This window comes from Mytilus californianus, unplaced genomic scaffold (assembly GCF_021869535.1).
Source record: "Mytilus californianus isolate M0D057914Y unplaced genomic scaffold, xbMytCali1.0.p SCAF_2, whole genome shotgun sequence".
In the NCBI taxonomy this organism is placed as follows: domain Eukaryota; kingdom Metazoa; phylum Mollusca; class Bivalvia; order Mytilida; family Mytilidae; genus Mytilus; species Mytilus californianus.
In genome coordinates, this window is record NW_026262668.1 from 129,044,060 (window position 1) to 129,067,632 (window position 23,573).

General features: G+C 31.9%; 1 protein-coding gene and 1 long non-coding RNA gene across 2 annotated transcripts in view; both read right to left on the reverse strand.

Annotated features, from left to right (window-relative positions):
* Nucleotides 1-600: 600 nt before the first annotated feature.
* LOC127730995 (protein AF-10-like) overlaps nucleotides 601-23,573 on the reverse strand; it is a 37,700-nt gene continuing 14,727 nt past the window's right edge. Inside the window, exons 8-15 of the mRNA XM_052239702.1 lie at nucleotides 21,652-22,151; nucleotides 19,714-19,842; nucleotides 17,991-18,073; nucleotides 15,803-15,890; nucleotides 14,295-14,383; nucleotides 13,250-13,419; nucleotides 6,158-6,224; nucleotides 601-4,364 (exon numbers count right to left, since the gene is read on the reverse strand). Of these exons, the coding sequence (XP_052095662.1) occupies nucleotides 4,246-4,364; nucleotides 6,158-6,224; nucleotides 13,250-13,419; nucleotides 14,295-14,383; nucleotides 15,803-15,890; nucleotides 17,991-18,073; nucleotides 19,714-19,842; nucleotides 21,652-22,151 (1,245 nt within the window). The 3' untranslated portion in view covers nucleotides 601-4,245. The remainder of the gene's footprint in view (nucleotides 4,365-6,157; nucleotides 6,225-13,249; nucleotides 13,420-14,294; nucleotides 14,384-15,802; nucleotides 15,891-17,990; nucleotides 18,074-19,713; nucleotides 19,843-21,651; nucleotides 22,152-23,573) is intronic.
* LOC127731008 (uncharacterized) lies at nucleotides 10,934-12,514 on the reverse strand. The gene is made up of 2 exons (XR_007995412.1): nucleotides 11,967-12,514; nucleotides 10,934-11,805 (listed from the first exon to the last, which is right to left on the reverse strand). It is a non-coding gene; the product is annotated as an uncharacterized LOC127731008 (long non-coding RNA).

The following is a 23,573-nucleotide window of genomic DNA, read 5'->3' on the forward strand; positions in this document are numbered from 1 at the left end:
AAACAACTTACATGGTAATGAACTTTTACCTTCAAGTTGCCTCAACCTCTCATTAAACAGCATTTAACATTCATGGTGATTACAATTGTTGAAGGCTGACCTATAGTTGTTTACTTCTACGTCAGTGGTCTCTGGTGAAGTCTTGCCTCATTGGCAATTATGCCACGTCTTCTTATTCTGATACAAAGTCTAATCAATGGGGTTGAATCATAAATTTGGGTGTTTGCTCAGGAAGTTTAGCCTCTATCGAATTGACATATTTGCAAACTGGACATTAACCTCAGTTTAGATCTTAGACATTTCTCCATGAAAACAAATAGGAGTCATTATCTCTGGAAAAGTTTGCCCACAATGGTTATATCCGACTGAAAAGGATTCATCTGTACTAATTTAAAATAAATGGAGATTAGCCTCTCTATGGTGATCAAATATACCAAGTTTAATTAGGATTGTCAAATAAGTTACAATACGAATATATGTGTTAAATTTCAAATCTTTTCCTAAACAATAACTTGTTTGGTTGCAGAAAAAGGCAAGACCATTGAAAATATAAACACAAATTTGACAATATTTGCTCCAAATAAATTTAAAAGAAACACGTTTTGATATTGGAAGTTTATTTCTGGGAAAAAGACATGAACTTGTAGAATTTAATAACTTCATGGAAAAAGTGAAATCAACAACATTAGGTTGATTTACTATAATCTCTTTAAAAGAATTAAAAGGATGCTTATAATACAATAAAATAACACATTATGTCACACAATGGTACAAATTTATGTATTTACAAATCATATTTACAGTATTTACAAATAAATAGCAGTAAAGTGCTTAAAATTTACAAGTTAAAACAATAATAAAACAATATTAAAAATCAATTTTCTGAATTTTTTCAAAGAAACCTTTGTTGGGTGATGTCTGTTTATTTAATAATATGGTCCAATGTAACAATCAAACTGCACCTTAACCAAGATGTTTATGAATATTACTGAATATTCATTAGCTGCCGACAGATATGGGAACTCTTTAAGATAGATGAAATCTGTACTTTAACGAATCATTCTGAGGTAATATGATTTCAGGTAGTTAAAGTAAAAAATTAAAAACATAAACTCAACTTTTTATTGGCCAGTTTTTTAATGTAAAATTTTTTTGAATGAGCAATTTATCATAAGAACATACTTCATACTTAGGGAAATCACCTAAAGTCTTTGCATTTTTTTCAAAAACAAAAAGGCAGAATGGTCCTAAAAAAAACCAAACATATAATGATTTCCCTCTGAAGTGTATTTGATAAATGAATAGCCCAAAAAGTTATCTTCATCACTATATGAGCTTAAACCTATTAAATTGCAGTTATTTACCTAGTTGTATTGAAAGTAAAATATAAGGGCCATAAATACAATGAATTTCAACAATTTAATCTTTGATCGGGAAAATTCAGCTATATTGCTAATATCTAAGGTCATTAGGTTTCATTTTCTACAATCAAAAAATTCCTAGTTGCCTGTTCTCATGAAAAAAATATTCCATAAGTAATATGGAATGAAATTTATACTAGGAAAAGATTAACTGACAATTTAATATCAATGCAAACAGAAATGTTAGTTTTAAATTCACATCTTAAAACAATATGAACGGAAATTGTCTAGAATGTTCCCACTATCAATTCTTTTACATTGTACATAATCTTATGGAAATAGCTACACACAAAGTTAAGCTATTTTGTATGACTTTTGTATATTGTTATGTAATCGGTTTGAAAATATCACCACTGCTTGTGTTTTGTATTCAGATTATTGAATATCAACTTTAAATAAAACTTTGAACTGAATTCATTTCAACTTCTAAACAACAATTTACCATTTTTTTAATACTGTTCAGTCAACAATGTATTATAACCTGTAAGTAATGACAATATATACCATTCAACTGTTACAACTCTTATGCAAAAATATAGTTTATGATAAATATGAGGTGTAGACATAATCATTTTACTATAATTGACAATAAAAACAACAAGTTAGGCCTTATACAATAAACTATTTGCTTCTCAAGCAAATCATAGTATCCAGGTGAGACGACATGGCCCTTTTTATTTAAATCAAACATTTAAATTAGACAATAACCTCGTCTTTACAGATATTTGTTTATTTCATTCAGTACAGGATTTTTACAGAGGTGCTGGGTGTCAGCTAGGTTAACCATTATCTTTTGATGTCTTACTCACAAATATATTACAATCTAATTTATCATTTTCCAATCCATTCTTACCCTGTTGTTCCATTGTTTATAAAGTCAAAATAAGTCCCCTCAGCTGATCTTATGTAATCTCATTAAAATACATTGTGTGTCGAGGCTGTGCTTACAAGGATCTGGCAATGCTCTTGTGTACTCTCTTTTGTGATCATTGGGTTTCGAGATGATACACATCTTAAAAAAAATTATGAGGCAGAAATTTGATTGGCTGACATAATTAATGATATGAACAGAAGTAGAAAGTAACATTGTCAATAACTTGTAAGTGAAGTGAGGACATCTGTATGTTTTATGTTTAATATGGAAATTTTAGTGTCATGAATACAATTTACAAAATGTGTACTTTGCAATTATTCAAACTATGTTCATTTGCAGTTTTTGTTCTAGGGCAATCAATAAACAATGGTCTGACTGTGAGATAACTGACAATATTTCAGTTTCATATTCAAAGAGTCAATGCAACAGTAACACAATTATTTATTTACTAATAAACTGTTATCACAGAGATATGTCTCGCCTTTTTGTAATTTTGATAATGCAAATGTTGAAATTACAATAGCAATACTTTAACATGTAAGTTATGCAAATATTCAAAGATCGATGAACCATGACTAAGGGTACATGGCTAAACAATCTCCATGGAATGAGATGTGCCAATGCTAATACAACTGCATACCAAATACCATTGACTTATTATAAGTCGTTCCCTTTAAACAAACCTAAACACAAACATTAACTTGTAAACTATGTAAAAGTTTCAAAGTCAATGAACCATGATCAGGGGTGGGGCTATATAATCTCCATGGCAACGATACTTGCAAATGCCAATACATTTGCATACCAAATATCATTGAAACACATTAGCAGTTTATCTTAAACTGATCTAATCACAAACTAATACATGTAAACTAAGCAAAAGTTTCAAAGTCAATAGACCATGACTGAGGGGGCGGGGCCAAATATTCTCCATGGAAATGAGATGTGCTAATGTTTATACAACTGAACACCAATTAACATTGGCCTACCACTAATGGTTCCCCTTGAACTGACCTAATCACAAACTCATACATGTTAACTTAGCAAAATTTTCAAAGTCTATAGACCATGACTAAGGGGGCGGAGCCAAATAATCTCCATAGAAATGAGATATGCCAATGCTTATACAACTGCATACCAAATATCATTGACCTAATCACAAACTAATACATGTAAACTATGAAAAGTTTCAAAGTCAATAGACCTTGACTGAGGGGGCTGGGCCAAATAATCTCCATGGCAATGAGATGAGCCAATGCTAATACAACTGCATTCCAAATATCATTGACCTACCACTAGTGGTTCACCATTAACTAGACCTAATCACAAACTAATACATTGTTGACGCTGCCATCACCGCCGCCGCCGGAAACAGCATACCTATGTCTCGCTTTTTGACTACGTCAAGGCGAGACAAAAATAGCCCGTCTTTTTCAACTGACTTTTTTTGACTACTGTGAATTCATTTTTTTTTCTGTGGGTACTGATTTTCATGGATTGATGAAAACTGACGTTGCGTTTTAACAATTTTCTGTATATAATCCTGTAGAAAACTTGTTTTATATTTATTTTGTATATATTTTATTGTTTAATTTGATTTTAATTTTTAACCATGAAATCTATTACCCTATAAACAATAATGACTGCACATGTGGTTTGTATAGTATTAACACTGTAGGTCTTCTGTCCCTGACAATACCTACAGTATTGTCATAAACAGGAAGTGCATGAGAAGTAAAACATTTATTTTCTGGCCAATGAAACAACAGGAAGTAATGTCCATTTTTAATGAACAATCTTACCTGGCAATAATTAAAGAGCCACAAAAACTCAATAAGTTATAACAGGACAAAAATCTAACTTGGTGTATCAACAATGTCTTAACTCATGGCACAAAATTAAATATCTATGAAGAAAAAAATTTAGATTAACTTCTATAAAAAGGATTGGTCAAGTGTCGTCCATTTTATTTTGACCTAATATATTATGAGATGAATCTGTAGTTTTTGATGCAGTCTGGTGAGGCGTGAATGAGATCAGATGTGAACTGCTGCTTGGTAATGTTGTTCCTGGAAAAAACAAAAATGTAACATTAATCATTTATATATCAGAAATATAACAAGTAAACAACTGGCACTGCTAAATTAATCTCTCCGAAATTGACATTAATAGAGAGAAAACTTTTTTTTTCTAGGATCAAAATTGCTAGTCCGCTTGGAAAGATAAATAAAACGTTGAATTATTGCTTATTTTTCACCTGTAAAGTAAAAAAAAAAAATATTTTCAGTAAAAGTGAACTTGGTTTTAGACACATTGCCCTGAAAATCAATAGGCTTCTTCCTTTTTTCTATATCTTCCATCTGTACAAGTTTTATTCCAATCAATCAAGGGAAATTCAAGTTACAATATTTAAACCATTTCCACCCAAAAAAGTCATGACCTTGACCTTTGACTCTTAAGATCGATAGGCTACTTTTAACTTCCCTTTATCTTTCATCTGTACAAGTTTAATTATGAATAAGCAAGGTGAACTCAAGCTACATTATGGAAACAATATCAGATACCTTGACCTTGACCTTTGATCTGTATAAGCTTCATTCCGATCATTCTAGGGAAACTCATATCACCATCGGGAAAACATTTTACTTAACAAAATCTATTTATATTAACAGTGACATTGAACTTAAACCTATCGACCTCAAAACCTTTAGTCCCTATATCTTCCATTTGAAAAAGTATCATTCCAATGGTTATGAAGCAAGAGAAACATGAGTTACAATCAAGAAACCCTCATTCATAAAACTAGAGGCTCTCAAGAGCCTGTGTCGCTCACCTATATATACTGATGCTTTGGAAATCATGTAAAATAAGGTTAAAATCATAATTAATAGTATTAGATATTAGATATTATAATGATATCTAAGATAATAAAAAAAAACTGCAAAATTTTTGTAAAATTACTAACTAGGGGCAGCAACCCAACAACGGGTTGTTGGATTCGTCTGAAAATTTCAGGGCAGATAAATCTAAATCTGATGAACATTTTTGCCACCCTTGTCAGATTTGCTCTAAATGCTTTAGTTTCAGAGATATAAACCAAAAACTGCATTTTACCCCTATGTTCTATTTTTAACCAAGTCGGCCATGATGGTTGGAAGACGGGGTCATCAGACAAATTTTTTAAACTAGATACCCTAATAATGATTATGGCCAAGTATGGTTAAATTTGTCTCCAGTAGTTTCAGAGAAGAAGATATTTGTAAAAGATTAAAAAAATTTACAAAAAACTGTTAAAAATTGACTATTAAGGGCAATAACTCCTAAAGGGGTCGACTGACAATTTTGGTCATGACAACTTATTTGTAGATCTTATTTTGCTGAACATTATTGCTGTTTACAGTTTATCTCTATCTATAATAATATTCAAGATAATAACCAAAAACTGCAAAATTTCCTTAAAATTACCAATTCAGGGGCAGCAACCCAACAACAGGTTGTCAGATTTGTCTGAAAATTTCAGAGCAGATAGATCTTGACCTGATAATCAGTTTTACCCATGTCAGATTTACTCTTAATGCTTTGGTTTCAGAGATATAAGCCAAAATCTACATTTTACCCCTATGTTCTATTTTTAGCCATGGCGGCCATCTTGGTTGGTTGGCGGGGTCATCAGACACATTTTTTAAACTAGATACCCTAATGATGATTGTGGCCAAGTTTGGTTAAATTTAGCCCAGTGCTTTCAGAGGAGAAGATTTTTGTAAAAAGCTAACGACGACGGACGACGACCGACGGACGCCAAGTGATGAGAAAAGCTCACTTGGCCCTTAGGGCCAGGTGAGCTAAAAAACCAGCTGCCTACCTGTACTACTTGTAGATGACAGCATGGTTGTTGATGAGACTGTTGATGCGGATGGTAATGCCACCTCCTAAAAAAAATAATATAAAGAACTCTTATGAAATGTTTGTCTGGCTATCTAAAATCAAAACTATTTATCTACAATATCTAAAATTGGTTGCTTAAAACATTTACCTGGTGTAAATTTGCTTGATATATATACAAGGTTTAAAACTGCTTAAGTTCCAAGAAAAACCAGTTCCGTACTTAAGCAAGATTTACTTCTCAACTGTAAATAAAGAGCTTGAATTCTTATGAAGCAAGAATCTTGCTATCTGATTGGTTAAATACCTGGGGATAAAAAAATCCAAATTTCCAAAAAAATTAGAATGCAAAAATCCCCCCCCCCCCCCCCCCCCCCCCCAAAAAATAAAAAATATTTTGCCAAAATTGTTTAAAAAAAAGTTTCCCACAATTTTTTTCGCTCAAAAATTCCCCCCCCCCCCAAAAAAAAAATTTGACAATGCACATCAACATCGGTGTTGAAAAAATGTATAACGGGAGTTCTTCGTAAGAAATTTTCAATTTTACACCCCGGTATAAAAATGTGCAAAGGAAAACTTCATAAGAAATAAATTCATAATCTTGGCATAGATAAGAATTTATTATTTTCCAAATTAGGTCCCCAGGGGGGCATACACATATAACAATTATAATCTTTACAACCTACTGTATTTTACATGACATTCATAAAATACACCTAAAATATTGATAGAAAGTGATACAGGCTGTTATATGTTAAATAAAAATAAAAGTGACGCTTCCCAAATTTGTACTTGATCTGAGTTTTGTGGTAATAAGTATTGTGTATAAGTTTCATAACATCTGGTTGAGGCACACTTAAGTTAGAGAACGGAAACGAAAAATTCAGCAATTTTTCCATTTGTAAACAGGCACAACTCTAGAATGGAAAAAGTGACACCACCAAAATTCAAACTTGATCCGTATTTTGTGGTAAGAAGCATTGTGTACAAGTTTCATAGCATTTGGTTGAGGCTAACTTAAGTTAGAGAACGGAAACAGAAAAAATCAGCGATTTTTCCATTTGTAAACGGGCATAACTCTTGAATGGTAAAAGTGACACCACCAAAATTCAAACTTGATCTGTATATTGTGGTAGTTACCATTGTGTATAAGTTTTATAACAATTGATTAAGGCAAACTAAAGTTAGAGAATAAAGGGGCATATCTCTAGAACGGTTAATGGACGTCATACTTAACTCCAAATTATACACAAGAAACTAAAATTAAAAATGATACAAGACTAACAAAGGCCAGAGGCTCCTGACTTGGGACAGGCGGGGATAAACATGTTTTTTGAGATCTCAACCCTCCCCCTATACCTCTAGCCAATGTAGAAAAAACAAACGCACAACAGTACGCACAGTAAAACTCAGTTTAAGAGAAGTCCGAGTCCGATGTCAGAATAGGAAACAAAAGAAAATAAACAAAATGACAATAGTACATAAATAACAACAGACTACTAGCAGTTACTGACATGCCAGCTCCAGACCTCAATTAAACTGATTGAAAGATTATGTCTTCATCATATGAATATCAGGCACAATCCCTCCTGTTAGGGGTTTAGTATTATACCATCATAAAATATATGAGAAGAACATAACCCGTGTCATGCCAACAACTGGTTTTAGAATAAATATGTTTAATTCCGATGCAAAGACCCTATAAGTGAATCAATTCACCAAAGTTTCATTAGAATTGCTGAAAGCATTTTTGAGTTTTTGTCCAAAAACTGGAAAATCCCCCCTTTTTCTATGAATAAAACCATGTAACTCGGAAATGTAAAATCTAAAATTTATAAAAATTGAAAGGGAGCTCATGTCAATAGATATAAACAATTCACCACAATTTCTTGCAAGTTGGTGAAAGCATTCTTGACTTATTGTCCGAAAACTGGAAAATCCCCCTTTTTTTAATGAATAAAACCCCATAACTCGGAAACGTAAATTTCTAAATTTTATAAAAAACGAAAGGGAGCTCACGTCAATAGATATAATCAATTCACCAAAGTTTTATGCAAATTGGTTAAAGAATTTTTGAGTTAATGTCCGACATGTTGACGACGGACAGAGGTATACCATAATACGTCCCGTAAATGGGCGTATAAAAGTATTTAAGAGTTGCTACTCCAGAGATGTGGCAAATGTATTTTATTTTTTAAATTTTTTGCTGGAAATGTATAAATATAATTGATTGTTTATCTGCAACAGGTACCAAGGGACGATGCTCTAGGATTGTGAGCTTAAGAGCTTAAGGTGCTGAAAATTCTGTACACTGCTGATTACAGTAGAAAGGCTTGTATAGTTCGCACTGGTACATAGTCCGCACCCCCTTCTCCCCACGAAATTTTAGGTAAAAAAACTTTTTGTAACTGTTAGAAAAGGTCTAATGAAACTCCAGTAATTTCAAATCCTGTGCGGTCGTTTGCGGTATTTTCTTGGAAAAACCTGTTTTCCATCATCAAACAGAAGCTGAAACTGCTTGTCAATGATTCTAGAACGCTTCATGATTGTTAAAATAAGTTTAATTCACTTAAAAAACAATTTAGAAACTTGTGTATGTTTAAACAGGAAGTTTAAAAAGCATGTGTAAAAGAAGAAATTAACCGGTGAGAGTCAAAATCCGTACATAACAGATATCACTATAATACGACTTTGAAAGTAAAACAGTTCCATCCTTTTGTAAAACAGTCTTTAATATATCTATCACATTAATGTTTGAAGGGTCTTACGCTAATACAAACCATATTAGTCAGTATGAAACACCAAAACGGAACGAACAATAACCGATTACGTTTTGTAGTTTACAAATTCTAAGCTGGTTTACGGTTGTCTTTTTTACTATGTTTGTATCGTTTCAATCAAGCAGATGCCAGTTTATTTCAACCAATGCATTGAAAAGAAACGAGAAATTTGTAATGAAAGGTTTAGTTTTTATATTTATCAGTATTAATTTGATATTGAATAGAAATAACTTATTAATATGGATGAGTTAAAATTATTATTCTGAAAAATGATAAGAGCGCCCTCTACAATATAAATAACAAAGATGGCTGAACGTAAACAAACCACCTCACCCGCGAAATTGAAATTTTTCTCTTATTTCTTGCTTATTGTACTCTATAGTCCGCACCCCGTCTGGAAGGTCCAATTTTGGAGAATAAAACCACGGACTATACAAGCCTTTCTACGGTACACAAAGTTAACTAATAATGCTGAGTGCAGTGTAATGTAACCACACAATGACAACATAGAAATGTTTAACAAAACTAAATAACTAAACATGCCTGTTCCAAACAGTGAACCTCATCAGTGGTTGTTTTTAGTTAACTTAATTCATGTTTATCCATTGAAGAATTGGTTGTTGATGACCGATTTTTGGATAATGTGAAATTTCTTTAGTTTGTTTAGTGGGGATTAAGATCTTTACAAATGGTGTAGAAACTTGTCTCTTGTTGAAGATTGTATAATCAGATATCTTGTTTTGTTTTTATTTAATGTATGTTGATCTAGATGCTCAAAGTAGGCAGTATTGTTCACTTATGACTAAACTTAAAACTGCCTAACGTTTTAAGGATTTCATAAATAGTAAGGTGCTAGGTCAAGTGCAAGGGTCTAAGAAGTCTAGATAAAATGCTCCGCTGGGGCGCAGCTTGATACGACCGCAGAGGTCGAACCCTGAACAGTTGGGGCAAGTATGGACACAACATTCAAGCTTGATACAGCACTGAATTTGGATTGTAATTAAATATTTGACACAGCATAGGTTTCTGACACAGAATAAATGTGGTCTAAGAACTTAAAAATTTTTAATTTATCTATTCAAACCATATCATTATTATTTGCTTTTATATATAAATCAGAAATAACCAATTTAAAATGGAAAATTTTAAAGAAAAAAAGGGGAAAAAAATCCCCCCCCCCCCCCCAAATTTTTTTAACCCCCTTATGATTCATCACCCCCAAACTCAATCCCAGCCTTCCCTTTGTGGTATGGTACCTTGCAGTACACATACATGTGATGGACTGTGAAACTAAGATCAGGAGTTTTGGAGATTAGGACTCCGATCAGGATGTTTTTAATCGACATAAATTCTGTCGTAAATGTAACCGTGTGCTGTAGAAATTGTCTGTTAAAGTGTGTTTTCTTCAACTCTCCATCCGAATGTATTATGTTTATAGTACCTTTGTACTTATAAATTTTCTCTATCTTTTTAAACTTTCAACTTGTTCAATCTAACATTCTTCTTTTTCAGTATGTTCTTTAAATTTTTTAGGTCATATCTTTTTTACCATTATTCATTGCAATCAGAACATTTGCTTATCTATCTGCAAGTAGATCTTTTATTTTTATCTTTATGCAAGTAGATTTTTTTTTTTATCATTATATGCAAGTAGATTTTTAATGCATGATAAATAACACATTCAAACTGTGAAAATGGGTCATAGTTATTATATAAATTTCAATTTAAGCCTTGAAAGGAAGTATAGAACCCTCAAATAATTTTCAAATTATTATTTTTTTATTTGTCCTAAAACATTTAAAATCATTTAATTACCATCCTTTTATGATTATTTGTTCAATTTATATTTTATTTATATTCTTTTTAAAAAATTTACATTATTTAAAGGAAAGTAACTTAAAACAGGATAAATCAAGGGAAGTAACCCAACATTCATTTTAAATAAACAAAGTTTTATTACACAACGGCAGTTAGCCTGAGGTAAAAATCGTTTATTACCAGTATGTTTGACACCCAAGGTGACAAGTGAGGCCATATAATTATGCATGTTAATTGATTTACAGGTAAAATATAACTTCAGTAATGTCAGTAACACCAGATATGTTGGGCTGAAATTTTTCATTCATGAAATATTTCATACACGGGATTTTTTTGTCTTCAACGGGAGGTCGGGAGGAGACCCCTGAAAACGGGATTATTGTACTCCCGTCGGGAGGTTCACATGTATGAACTGTACAATTTCAGAGAGATCCATACACTTGAACACAAGTTATTGTCTGGAAACAAGAAAAATGCGTTTTTTGGCCCCAAATTCCTAAACATTTAGGGCAAATACCCCCAATCTCAAACCCAGCTTTCCCTTTGTGATATGGAATCTTGCAGTACAATTTCATAAAGATCCATACACTTACACACAAGTTATTGTCCTGAAACTAGAAAAATGCTTGTTTTTTTGCCCCTTTATGGCCCCTAATTCCTCAAATTTCTAGGGAATTACCCCCAAAATCAATCCCAGCCTTCCCTTTGTGGTTTGGTACCTTGCAGTACAATTTCAGAGAGATCCATACACTTGAACACAAGTTATTGTCTGGAAACTAGAAAAATGCTTATTTTTGGCCCCTTATTCCTAAACGTTGTGGGCAATTACCCCCAAAATCAATTCCAGCTTTCCCTTTGTGATATGGAACCTTGTAGTAAAATTTCATAAAGATCCATACACTTACACACAAGTTATTGTCATGAAACTAGAAAAATGCTTGTTTTTTGCCCCTTTTTGGCCCCTAATTCCTAAAATTTGGAGGCAATTACCCCCAAAATCAATCCCAGCATTCCCTTTGTGATATGGAACCTTATGGTACAATGTCAGAGAGATCCATACACTTACACACAAGTTATTGTCATGAAACTAGAAAAATGCTTGTTTTTTTCCCCTTTTTGGCCCCTAATTCCTAAAATTTGGAGGCAATTACCCCGATAACCAATCCCAGCATTCCCTTTGTGATATGGAACCTTGTGGTACAATGTCAGAGAGATCCATACACTAACACACAAGTTATGTCTGGAAGTTACAAAAATGCTTATTTTTGGCCCCTTTTTGGCCCCTAATTCCTTAACTGTTGGTACCATAACCCCCAAAATCAATCCCCACCTTCCTTTTGTGGTATTGAACCTTATGGTAAAATTTCATAGAGATCCATTCACTTAAACTAAAGTTAGAGTGCGAAAACCAAAATGTCTTCGGACGACGACGCCGACGACGCCAACGTCATACCAATATACGACCACAAAATTTTTTTGCGGTCGTATAAAAACCTACTGAAAAAAATATTCAAGAGGACTTCTCAAAACTTATCAAAAACAAACATTTAGAATAAAAATAAAGTCAATTAAATCAATTTAAGCCTTGAAAATAAATGAAAACTACTTTTGGAACCCTTTAGGACCAGACAATCTAGTGATATATAATAAACAGTTAAAGGCAAAGAGTGGCATTATAGTTGCCATGTGGCATCCAATCAGTACAAAATGAATAATCTTTAGCCTTTAAATAGGACCAGACAATCTAATGATACATCATAAAGTCATATGAAACGAGTTTCTTGTAATTTAATGTTATCGAAATTATTGAACCAATGCATGCACATATACTAAACTAAGTCCTATATGCACGTTTTTTTTTAATATTTATTACGAATCTATAACGTATTATCGACAAATTATCTTTCATTCAGTGAATGTTGATCACAAGCTAATTAATTTTCAAGTATGTTGCCGAAGTTTACTGGATCATGACATTGATAAATATTCAAGACTGAACAAATAAGTGAGTTGATAGCACCTATGATATATTTTTTTTATATTTTCCATGCGTTTACAATTGTTAATTAAACTTTTCCTAAATGGTTGTTAAATGATTTGTTGTATTAAATTTGTTCTTTAAGAATCAGTTATTACTAATCACCTTCCAGTGCACATTTGTTTAATTTCTTTCATCACAATCCCCCCCCTCCCCTCTAGATTCTGTAGAAGTTCTATTTAAAATCCTTTGCTAGTCTTTAGTTTAGGAGGAGTTGCCAATACTAAGTGAAGACAGACAGACAGACAAATGAACAAATTAGCACACAGACATATAAATAAACATAAAGATTGAGTTAGCAGGGGTATCTTAAGCCTTCATTTTAAAATAACCTGTGTAACTTTTCTGCACCACGTACACAGACTATTGCATACTGCATTCTTCCTTGAACCAAGAAATATGTAACTATCCTTTAAAGTATGACTTTGTTTTATACCTCTTTGGTTTTAGCTGCTCCTTGTTCTGTAGTGTTAACAGAGAATGGTACTGAAAGTCTGGCATTGACAGCCAACAGATGATCACGTCTGGCTGTTAAGGATTTTACATGGTCCTCCAAACGATGGTTTTCATTTTTCAATTGATGTAAACAATTTAATAAGGATGCAACTGAAAAATAATTAATGTTACATATTTCATATTTCTCAACTTCTATTCCTAGTGAGCTCCAGAGGATTATTAATGCATGTATGTTATACTTATCATCAATGATATCTTTTGGTAATCAGATATTCAAATTTGCAGGAAAATGTAAGCTCCTCTTGGTGTAATCAGTTAGAAATTTGTAGGAATGCATGTGCTTCTTTTCTGATATTTTGGAGGAAATCTTGATAAAAACGAAAACCGGAGAAGAGTTTGAGATTGAAGCTGACTCAGAGCAATGATTTTTCTCAGCTAAATTTTTCATGAAATTATAAAATGACATTTTTACTGAAGACTTGTGTCAATGGCCAAGGAAATGACAGTAAATGAAAGTATCACAGCAGATAAGGTTAGATAACCATTTCTCTAATTTTCATGCTTTTTTTCACATTTCTCGATTGGGGTAAGAAAATATTGCTCATCTCTAGAGAAAAACTTTGTTCTCACCAAATGATTGGTCGGAATTTAATTATGACGTCAAATTTTCTTGTTTTCTTCGGATTTTCCTATTGTGATGTCATGATAAAGGCGGCCATGTCTGATGACGTCAAATATAAAGAACACAACTTTCTGCAAATCTTTGAAAAGGAAGGATAAACTTTGTTTAGATATTGTCTAAATATCATTAGAGAAACAGATTCCACCACTATAATTCGTGTATTACGATATTTCTCCACTCTCAACAGTTAAATTTTTCAGTATTTAAAAAGCTTGGCAAGCTCGCGCTTTAAATATTAAAATTTAACTGTCTCAAGTGGAGAAATATTGTAACTTGATGCAGTGGTGAAATCTATATATTAATATTAAACTATTTTAGCCTTATGAGGTATTCTGATACTTACTATCAAAATGTTGTCCTTGCTGCATTAAAAACTGAGATCCTTGTTCCCATTGTCTTTCCAGTAATTGTTCCATTGTTGATGGGAACTCACTGCAAAATCAAATTTCAACAAATTTTAAATTCATTTAATGTTTTAATTATTACAAATGAAAGAAGGAGTATTTAATGTTTTCATGTATCATCAAAACTCTATATATATAAAATCTAAGTATCGGATGTCCTTCAATACAATATTATTTCTTCTCATTTGTATATATTTTTATCAGTATGGTTTAAATATAAAAGTTAGTTTTGCCAAGCTTTTAAAAGTTTAAAATTGAACTGCTGAATGAGGAATCATATTATAGGAGGTGGAAACTGTTCTCTAATACTTTTTAGATGATGTATAGGCAATCTCCATCTCTTTTTCAATGATCAACGAAAACTTTATTTTTGTCTATGTGACATCGTTGGACATGGTTGGCTTCATTCCAAGTCACAAAAGAGAAATCTAAAGAAAGAATGAAAATTTGACAAGGTACATGTGAGTGAGTTTTAACCAATAAAGAACTGAAATTTAACAAACCAGACATTGATCATGAAAAAATTATCAACTGTTCAGGGAAGTACAAATTGGCTAAGAATTAGATAAATATATATATTTATTCTCCCCACAACTAGTCCACATGTGAATAATTGTTATATATCATGTATATTTACTGAGAAATAAACCTTATTCTGTGAACTGACTGTTGAAAGTATGGGAATAATGGACACACAACATGCATGATTACTACTTATCCTGAAATTTAACCAGTCTACTGAAGCATTAAAATGTGGTCAAAGTTATATGTGATACTGTAAATTCAGAAATTATTGCGTGCATTTATTATTGCGATTTTGTCATTTTAGACTAAAATGCGATTTTAATTTTTGCGACATTGAGAAAAATCCTGTTTAATTCATATAAAAAAATTCAAAATGCGAGTTTAAATTATTGCGATTATAACTCTGTCGCACTTTTCGCAATAATAAAAACATCGCAATAATTTCTGAATTTACAGTAATAAATGGAAAACAGTCAATCATTAAAAGATTACAAATGAAAAAAGTTACATGAAAAGAAAACTAGTTAAAAATTGCTTACATCCACTTCATTTGAAATTTGGTGGATAGTTGTCTCATAAGCAATCATACCACATGTCCTTATTTTTTTAGTTGATACACTTGGGAAAATAACATTCAAAGGAGTAACTACAGTGAATTTCATAAAATAAAAAATAAAATGGAAGTCACATAATATATCGTTTTCTTGTTATAATAATTAAATTGAGGTAAATATAAATTAAAAATCTTTTATAAAATTAAATAATCAGAGTTGCCTCTCTTTCCATAGATTTATAACATAACATGTGCCAAAAGTTGTTGCTTTCTGATTTCTTATCCTTTCAGTGTTTAAGCCTTTCTGTGTCCATGTAGTTTGTAACTGTCATAAATCTGATCAAGCTTTCAAACAGCAAAGATACTGACCTTGTTTGGTTGACTTCTGATGAGGTAGATGAAGCTACAGATGGAAAGACTTTTGGAGGACATGTCAAGTTCAGGTTACTGCTTGGTGCTACCAAAGAAAAATTACAAAGTTATAAATTATTTTTGGAGGACATGTCAAGTTTGGGTTACAGCTTGGTGCTACCAAAGAAAAATTTTGGTCATGTTGACTTATTTGTAGATCTTGTCTTGCTGATCATTATTGCGTTATAAAGCTTCAATCTATCTATTATAGTTTTTATGATATTAGCAAAAATGGAAAAAAAATGGTAAAAATCGTCATTAAAGTGCAATAACTCTAATAAGAAATCTACTGAAGATTTCAACTATGTTGCCTTATTTGTAGATCCTGCCATGCTGATCACTTTTGCTTCAAAAGATTCTATCTATCTATTATAGTTTTTAAGATATTAGGCAATAACGCAAAAATTTGGTATAAATTGTCATTAAAGGGCAATAACTCTAATAAAGAGTTGTCTGACAAATTTGGTCATGATGACTTGTTTGTAGATTTTGTCTTGTTGATCATTGTTGATATTTAAAGTTCCTGTCTATCCATTATAATAATAGATAATAGACATATAAATTTAAAATGGTAAAATTTGTCATTTAAAGGGGCACTAGCTGTCAAATTCATATTCAACGATTTGACCCAAATTCTCATATTAGATTTATAACAATGTAAAGCATTTATCCAAATTATAAAAAGTCTAAAATAAACAATTTACAGCGCATGGGCTCGATGATATGTAGCTTCGTTTCTTGTGTATTTTAGTCTAGACGCCATCTAATCAACTATCGAGATGACCCCGAAAACAACCGACAGTCACATAACACGATATAAACATAAACATAAATATAAATAGATATATGGACCTTGTGCAAATGGATTTTTCTATGTCTGTTTGATTTTAATTTTAAGGTTAAAAAAATAAGTTAAGTTTCGATTTTACCTGTATATGAATGATTTTTTGTGGACCGAATCAGTCAATCAAATGATTTACCTTTGTTTCACTTTCAATGTTGACATTCTTTTCTTTTAATAGCCTAACACGCATCAATCATGCATAATCCATCTCTAGCTAAGGGGTTAAATTGAAGTTCACATGAATACGGATTCAATGAGGTCGAATTATTCACTTGCAAGTGAATAATTCAGCATCTATGTTTCTTAGCTTATTTTGACAAAATTGAACCATAATGGCAGCTAATAGCGAATTATTATTTCACTATTTCACTTTCATTAATGATTGAACAAAAATAATCATAATTTGAATTTTTTATATATCTGGTAGCTAGTGCCCCTTTAAGGACAATAACTCCTATAAGAAGTCCTCTGACAGTTTTGACATACATGAACAATATGTAGAGCTTAACATTCTGAACAATTTTGCCCCCCTGTCAGCTTTTCTCTATTTATAGAGGTTTTTAAAATAATAGTCAAAACTTGCATTTTACCACTATGTTCTATTTTAAGCCATGTCGGCCATCATGGTTAGCAGACCGGGTCATCAGACATATTTTTTAAACAAGATACCCCAATGACGATTGAGACCAAGTTTGGTTAAATTTGGCCTAGCAGTTTCAGAGAAAAAAAATTGTAAATGTTAACAGAGGACGACGGATGACAAGTGATGAGAAAAGCTCACTTGGCCCTGTGAGCCTGGTGAGCTAAAAAAGGGGGATAACAGTGTATTGAAATGACGGATTTAGTATTAAAAGTGGTAAATTTCACTGATGTATCTAGACAAATCTGTTCTGTCTTTACAAAATTTATTCATAAATTAAGATTGATATCACTACAAGAATAAATCTGTGATAAGCTGACACAATAAATCCTTTAAGATACTCAATCATTTTAACTCCAATAAATCAAAAAGAAAACTGCTTTTTTTTTTCTTTGCTTGTCCAATTTTTCATGAAAAAATAAATGTTCAAAAATATTTTCTGATGTGACTATTTTATCTTTTGTATTTTGTGCTGTTCTTTTTAAAGCCTTAATTGAATAAATTCAGGATCTTTTTTGGGGAAAAAAGATCATATCCTTTCACACATATTTATCTTTACTCATTAACTGACTTTTTAGGGAAATAGCAAATCAAAAACCTGATTCTTAATTGAGGTAACATGTATATTTTGCTGTATAGTATTTTCTTTCTATTTTTGTTACCTGTTTTAACAAATGATGACAGTTGTAGTGATCCTGATGTTCCAAGAGTTGGAAATACTGGACTTCCACCAAATACAGAAAAACTAAAATCATAAACATGATTAATTACATTTGAATACAGGAAAAACATGTTTATCATTTTACAATGAGAAGATAAGACATGGTGGAGATAAATAAATGTACAATTTTACATGTAACACTACACTGTGTTCTGTTTATGCAATTAAAATCACACAATGATTCCCAATTACAGTAGAAAAGTTAAAGCTTCTACTGCATGTTTTGTAATGAAGGATCCTATATATATTTAGTCCACAATACATATAAGTAGGATTTATTTCTACTGCATGTTTTGTAATGAAGGATCCTATATATATTTAGTCCACAATACATACAAGTAGGATTTATTTCTACTGCATGTTTTGTAATGAAGGATCCTATATATATTTAGTCCACAGTACAGAAAAGTAGGATTTATTTCTACTAACATGACTAATATGGAAATAATGGTATTGTATATAGCTCGTTTTTGTGTAATTATAACTGACCCATTTGAACTGAAAATGGTATGTAATTCTTTCATATTCATTAGACAAGGAATAAAATTTATATCACTTTTGAAGGATTTCAAAATATTAACATTTGAGAGTTTTTTGGTCAGAAAGTGGCTCTGATTTTTTTTTTTTTAATTTGATATTTTAGATATATAAGAGATAATTGTGTCCAGTCAACTGACAGACCTTAGTTATTGCAATGGGCCTAAACACTAAGTTACAGAGAATGGACACAATTAAATGTCTTGCTTGCTGTAATATAGGAATTGTATTAAAAGGGTCAAACTGAGGTAAACTCATCACTAGTCAATGAATTCTGTCTGGTGCACATGTTCATATTATAAACATTTAACAATATTTTTGACCAATGACAAAATATCCCTGACAGAAGAATAAACTTTATTGGTAGAAGTTGATATACAAACCTTGATGCTTGTGTAGTTTCTGGTTTAGATTTAACTTTATTGGTAGTAGTTGATATACAAACCTTGACGCTTGTGTAGATTCTAGTTTAGATTTATCTTTATTGGTAGTAGTTGATATACAAACCTTGATGCTTGTGTAGTTTCTGGTTTAGATTTAACTTTATTGGTAGTAGTTGATATACAAACCTTGATACTTGTGTAGTTTCTGGTTTAGATTTAACTTTATTTCTAAAAGTTGATACACAAACCTTGATGCTTGTATAGTTTCTGGTTTAGATTTAACTTTATTGCTAAAAGTTGATACACAAACCTTGATGCTTGTGTAGTTTCTGGTTTAGATTTAACTTTATTGCTAAAAGTTGATACACAAACCTTGATGCTTGTGTAGTTTCTGGTTTAGATTTAACTTTATTGCTAGAAGTTGATATACAAACCTTGATGCTTGTGTAGTTTCTGGTTTAGATTTAACTTTATTGGTAGTAGTTGATATACAAACCTTGATACTTGTGTAGTTTCTGGTTTAGATTTAACTTTATTGCTAAAAGTTGATATACAAACCTTGACGCTTGTGTAGATTCTAGTTTAGATTTAACTTTATTGCTAGAAGTTGATATACAAACCTTGATGCTTGTGTAGTTTCTGGTTTAGATTTAACTTTATTGCTAAAAGTTGATATACAAACCTTGATGCTTGTGTAGTTTTTGGTTTAGATTTATCTTTATTGCTAGAAGTTGATATACAAACCTTGATGCTTGTGTAGTTTCTGGTTTAGATTTGTTCTTTTTACAAAGGGGAGGAGAGTTAGCACCTAGTTTTTTCTTTATCACAGCTGGCTTTGTTCTCTTACACTTTTTACTATTCTTATCTAAAGACCTGTAAATAATAAATGTTATACATTTTTTGTAATTAATTGATTAAAAGGTCATTTACAATACAAACTACATATACAAATCAATACAATGTATGAATAAGCTGAATTACTAATGAAAGTGCTAATTTATCAGTGGGAAGTCAAAATAAATATTGCATTGTACAAAGCATTGGTTGTAGTTGATTCAACTACAATTCTGGGCAAAGGAAGATAACTCCAATTTTTAATGATGACTTTAACAAAATTAACAATGACATCAAAATTTATAGAACAGATACAAGATTCCTGCACCCTGCAAAAGTTATGCAATTTTCTTGACAAGTATAACATCATTTTGTGACTTGAATATCTGAGTGTTTATTTATTGATAAATTTCTAGAAATGTTCATCGATGGGATGTATAGAATGTTATGATCAATGCACTATATTTTTAGTATCTCAAAAGTAGTGATAAACCTTGGAAGATTTAGATATCAAGTCAGTACCATAGGGTTTTTATTGCATTTCATGCAATCTTTACCCAAAAATATGTCTAGCATTTAAAACATACAGATATTCTGCCTTAATAAAATAACTTTTTAGAAGATAAGCTGCTTGTGATACAAGATGATTCAGTTAAAAACAACTCAAAATGTTTTACAATAAATTCTGGTGAATGTGGTTGATTTATTCTGAACTATTTCTGTGAATATCTAATAGACATCATATGGCAGAATCATTAACCAGTGTAACAACTGATTACGAAATGTAATCACAATGTTTCATGGTGATAGTCAACAACAGCAACAGGAATTTTCCAGCTTAAAGGTATGTTCACTGATGATCATCAATCACTTGTATTTAGATTAAATTTCAATAATACTATAGCATGTTAAAATATTTCTGAGTATTAAGAAATTATCCAGAGATTTATAAAATCATAAATTGCAAGTATATTGCCAAAAAGGTGCAATAATTTCACTAAAATCATCATTTTACAAATCCTATTCTACAAATTCCATGAAAATGAAAATTTAAAATTTGCATTTTATTGATGATGTTTATTTGCAGTCACTGAATTAAAATTTGAGCATAAATAACCTATCCTGTATACTTTGTCTTAAAATTGATGGGAAGGCAAAAAAACAAAAACAAAACTTGAATGTCATGAATCAAAAGAACCATTCAGTGAAATTTTGTTTTAATTCTTTCTTTCATTCTTATATATTCAAGCATGCATCATCAAGAGCTATGCCAAAATGAATCTTAACACATGTTTATTTGCCAAAGAACCTTATCAGTGGTTGTCTTTTGACATTTTAAGAATTGTGTGCCTCGGAAGGAGGCAGATATTTGAGTGTCTGTTATTTATTTGCGTATTTTTAGGCTGGGATTCATACCTAACTTGTTGTATTGCATTGACACCAACTCTTTTTTTCTTCAAGACTGCATGTTGACATCTAGATGTCTTCCTGTTTTTTATGTTGTTGGGTTGATGTCTCATTAACATAACCCCACACATTGCCTTTTATCATACACATTTGTATAATAGCTAGCCTCTAAGACATGAATTGAAGTTGAAAGTAATTAAAAATACTGTTGATCAATGTTATGTTATGAAAAGGTAGTTTGGTTGCATTTTGAATGTTATTTAGGTTTTCAGGTTGTCCATTCATTATAATAATTATAGACTTAATCTACACTCCAACCAACTTCATAACTTTCTAAAACAACAATTCTTATAATTTGGCTAGCTTTATATCAATTTCAAACTTGGGGTGAAAACATTCTACAACTAAATATAGAGATGAACATCAAGATTATATACTAACCTTGACCTTGGACGCTTAGGTAAACCAGGGTCTAAATCTTCCGTTTCTGTATCTGAATCTTCCTCAGGCGGTGGTTCTGCTTGTTTTGTAGAGGCTAGAAATTTCTCCAGATTTCCAGTAAAAACATTGTTCTGAGGAGGTAGAGCACTATTAGATAAGTCAGGTCCTCCTGACAAGAAATTAGAATCGGCAGAAAAAAGTTTCTCTGTTTTCCCAGAATTAGGAGAACAATTACTAGAATTATCAACAACATTTATTAAATGATCTTCACTATTTCTGTCTCGCCATTCTGCATCGTCCTGAGATGGAGACTCTGTAGGACTTACAGCAGAAGAATCTGTTCCAATACCACTACTTGTATTAGACAAGGGTGGTGTAGTAACTGGCTGTCTAGCTTTCTCATTGTTAGTGGCACTAGGCGATGGAAAATTAGATAAAAATGGACGAACTGTTTGTGTATTAAATTCTGAACCTTTTGCCTCAGCTTTGTTTTGTTTTGGCTGCAAATAAAAAGAGTAAATTATATGATTACCAGGGTTGTATCTGATACTTAATACTATTTATCAAATTTTTCTATGTAACATCTTTTGACAAAAATGACATCAAATCAGTCAGTTATAACTTGCCTTTCGAGATAATAATTATTAAAGTTGCTCCTAATAGCCCAGTGGTTACAGTAGATTTTTGAAAAGTTTAAAATGGACAACAGAAGATGAATGGTAAGTGATCACATATGTGAATAAAGTGCTTTGCTGAGCGCAGCCTGATACGACCGCAGATGTCGAACCTGAACAGTTGGGGCAAGTTTGGACACAATATTCAAGCTTGATACTGTCTGAATTTGGATTGTGATCAAATTTTTGACATAATATAGTTTTCTGACACAAAATAAATGTGGTCAAAGATCTTAATAAAATGCTTCGCTGAGCGCAGCCTGATACGACTGCAAAGGTCGAACCCTGAACAGTTGGGGCAAATTTGGACACAATATTCAAGCTTGATACTGTCTGAATTTGGATTGTGATCAAATCTTTGACATAATATAGGTTTCTGACACAAAATAAATGTGGTCGAAGATCTTATAAATCCATTGCGCAATACTGTGCAATTGAAGATTTCTTCTTGAAACTTTTCAAAAATTCGAAATTTTAAAAACTTTGAAAAAATAATATGAATCCCTTAAAAATCCCCCTCCCCCCCCCCACTTTTTGAAACCCCCTTGAAGCAATAACCCCAAAACTCAATCCCAGCCTTTCCTTTGTAGTATGGAACCTTGTAGTACAATTTCAGAGAGATCCATACACTTACACACAAGTTATTGTCTGGAAACTAGAAAAATGCTTGTTTTTGGCTCTTTTTTTTGCCCCTAATTCCTACATGTTTGGGGCAATTAACCCCAAACTCATTCCCAGCCTTCCCTTTGTTATATGGAACCTTGTGGTACAATGTCAGAGAGATCCATACACTTACACACAAGTTATTGTCTGGAAACTAGAATAAAATGCTCCGCTGGGCGCAGCTTGATACGCCGCAGAGGTTGATCCCTGAACAGTTGGGGCAAGTATGGACACAACATTCAAGCTTGATACAGCACTGAATTTGGATTGTGATTAAATATTTGACACAGCATAGGTTTCTGACACAGAATGAATGTGGTCTAAGAACTTAAAAATTTTTAATTTACCTATTCAAACCATATTATTATTTGCTTTTATAAATAAATCAGAAATAACCAATTTAAAATGGAAAATTTTAAAGAAAAAAAAAATCCCTCCCCCAAATTTTTTGAACCCCCTTATGATTCATCACTCCCAAACTCAATCCCAGCCTTCCCTTTGTGGTATTGTACCTTGCAGTACAATTTCAGAGAGATCCATACACTTGAACACAAGTTATTGTCTGGAAACTAGAAAAATGCTTGT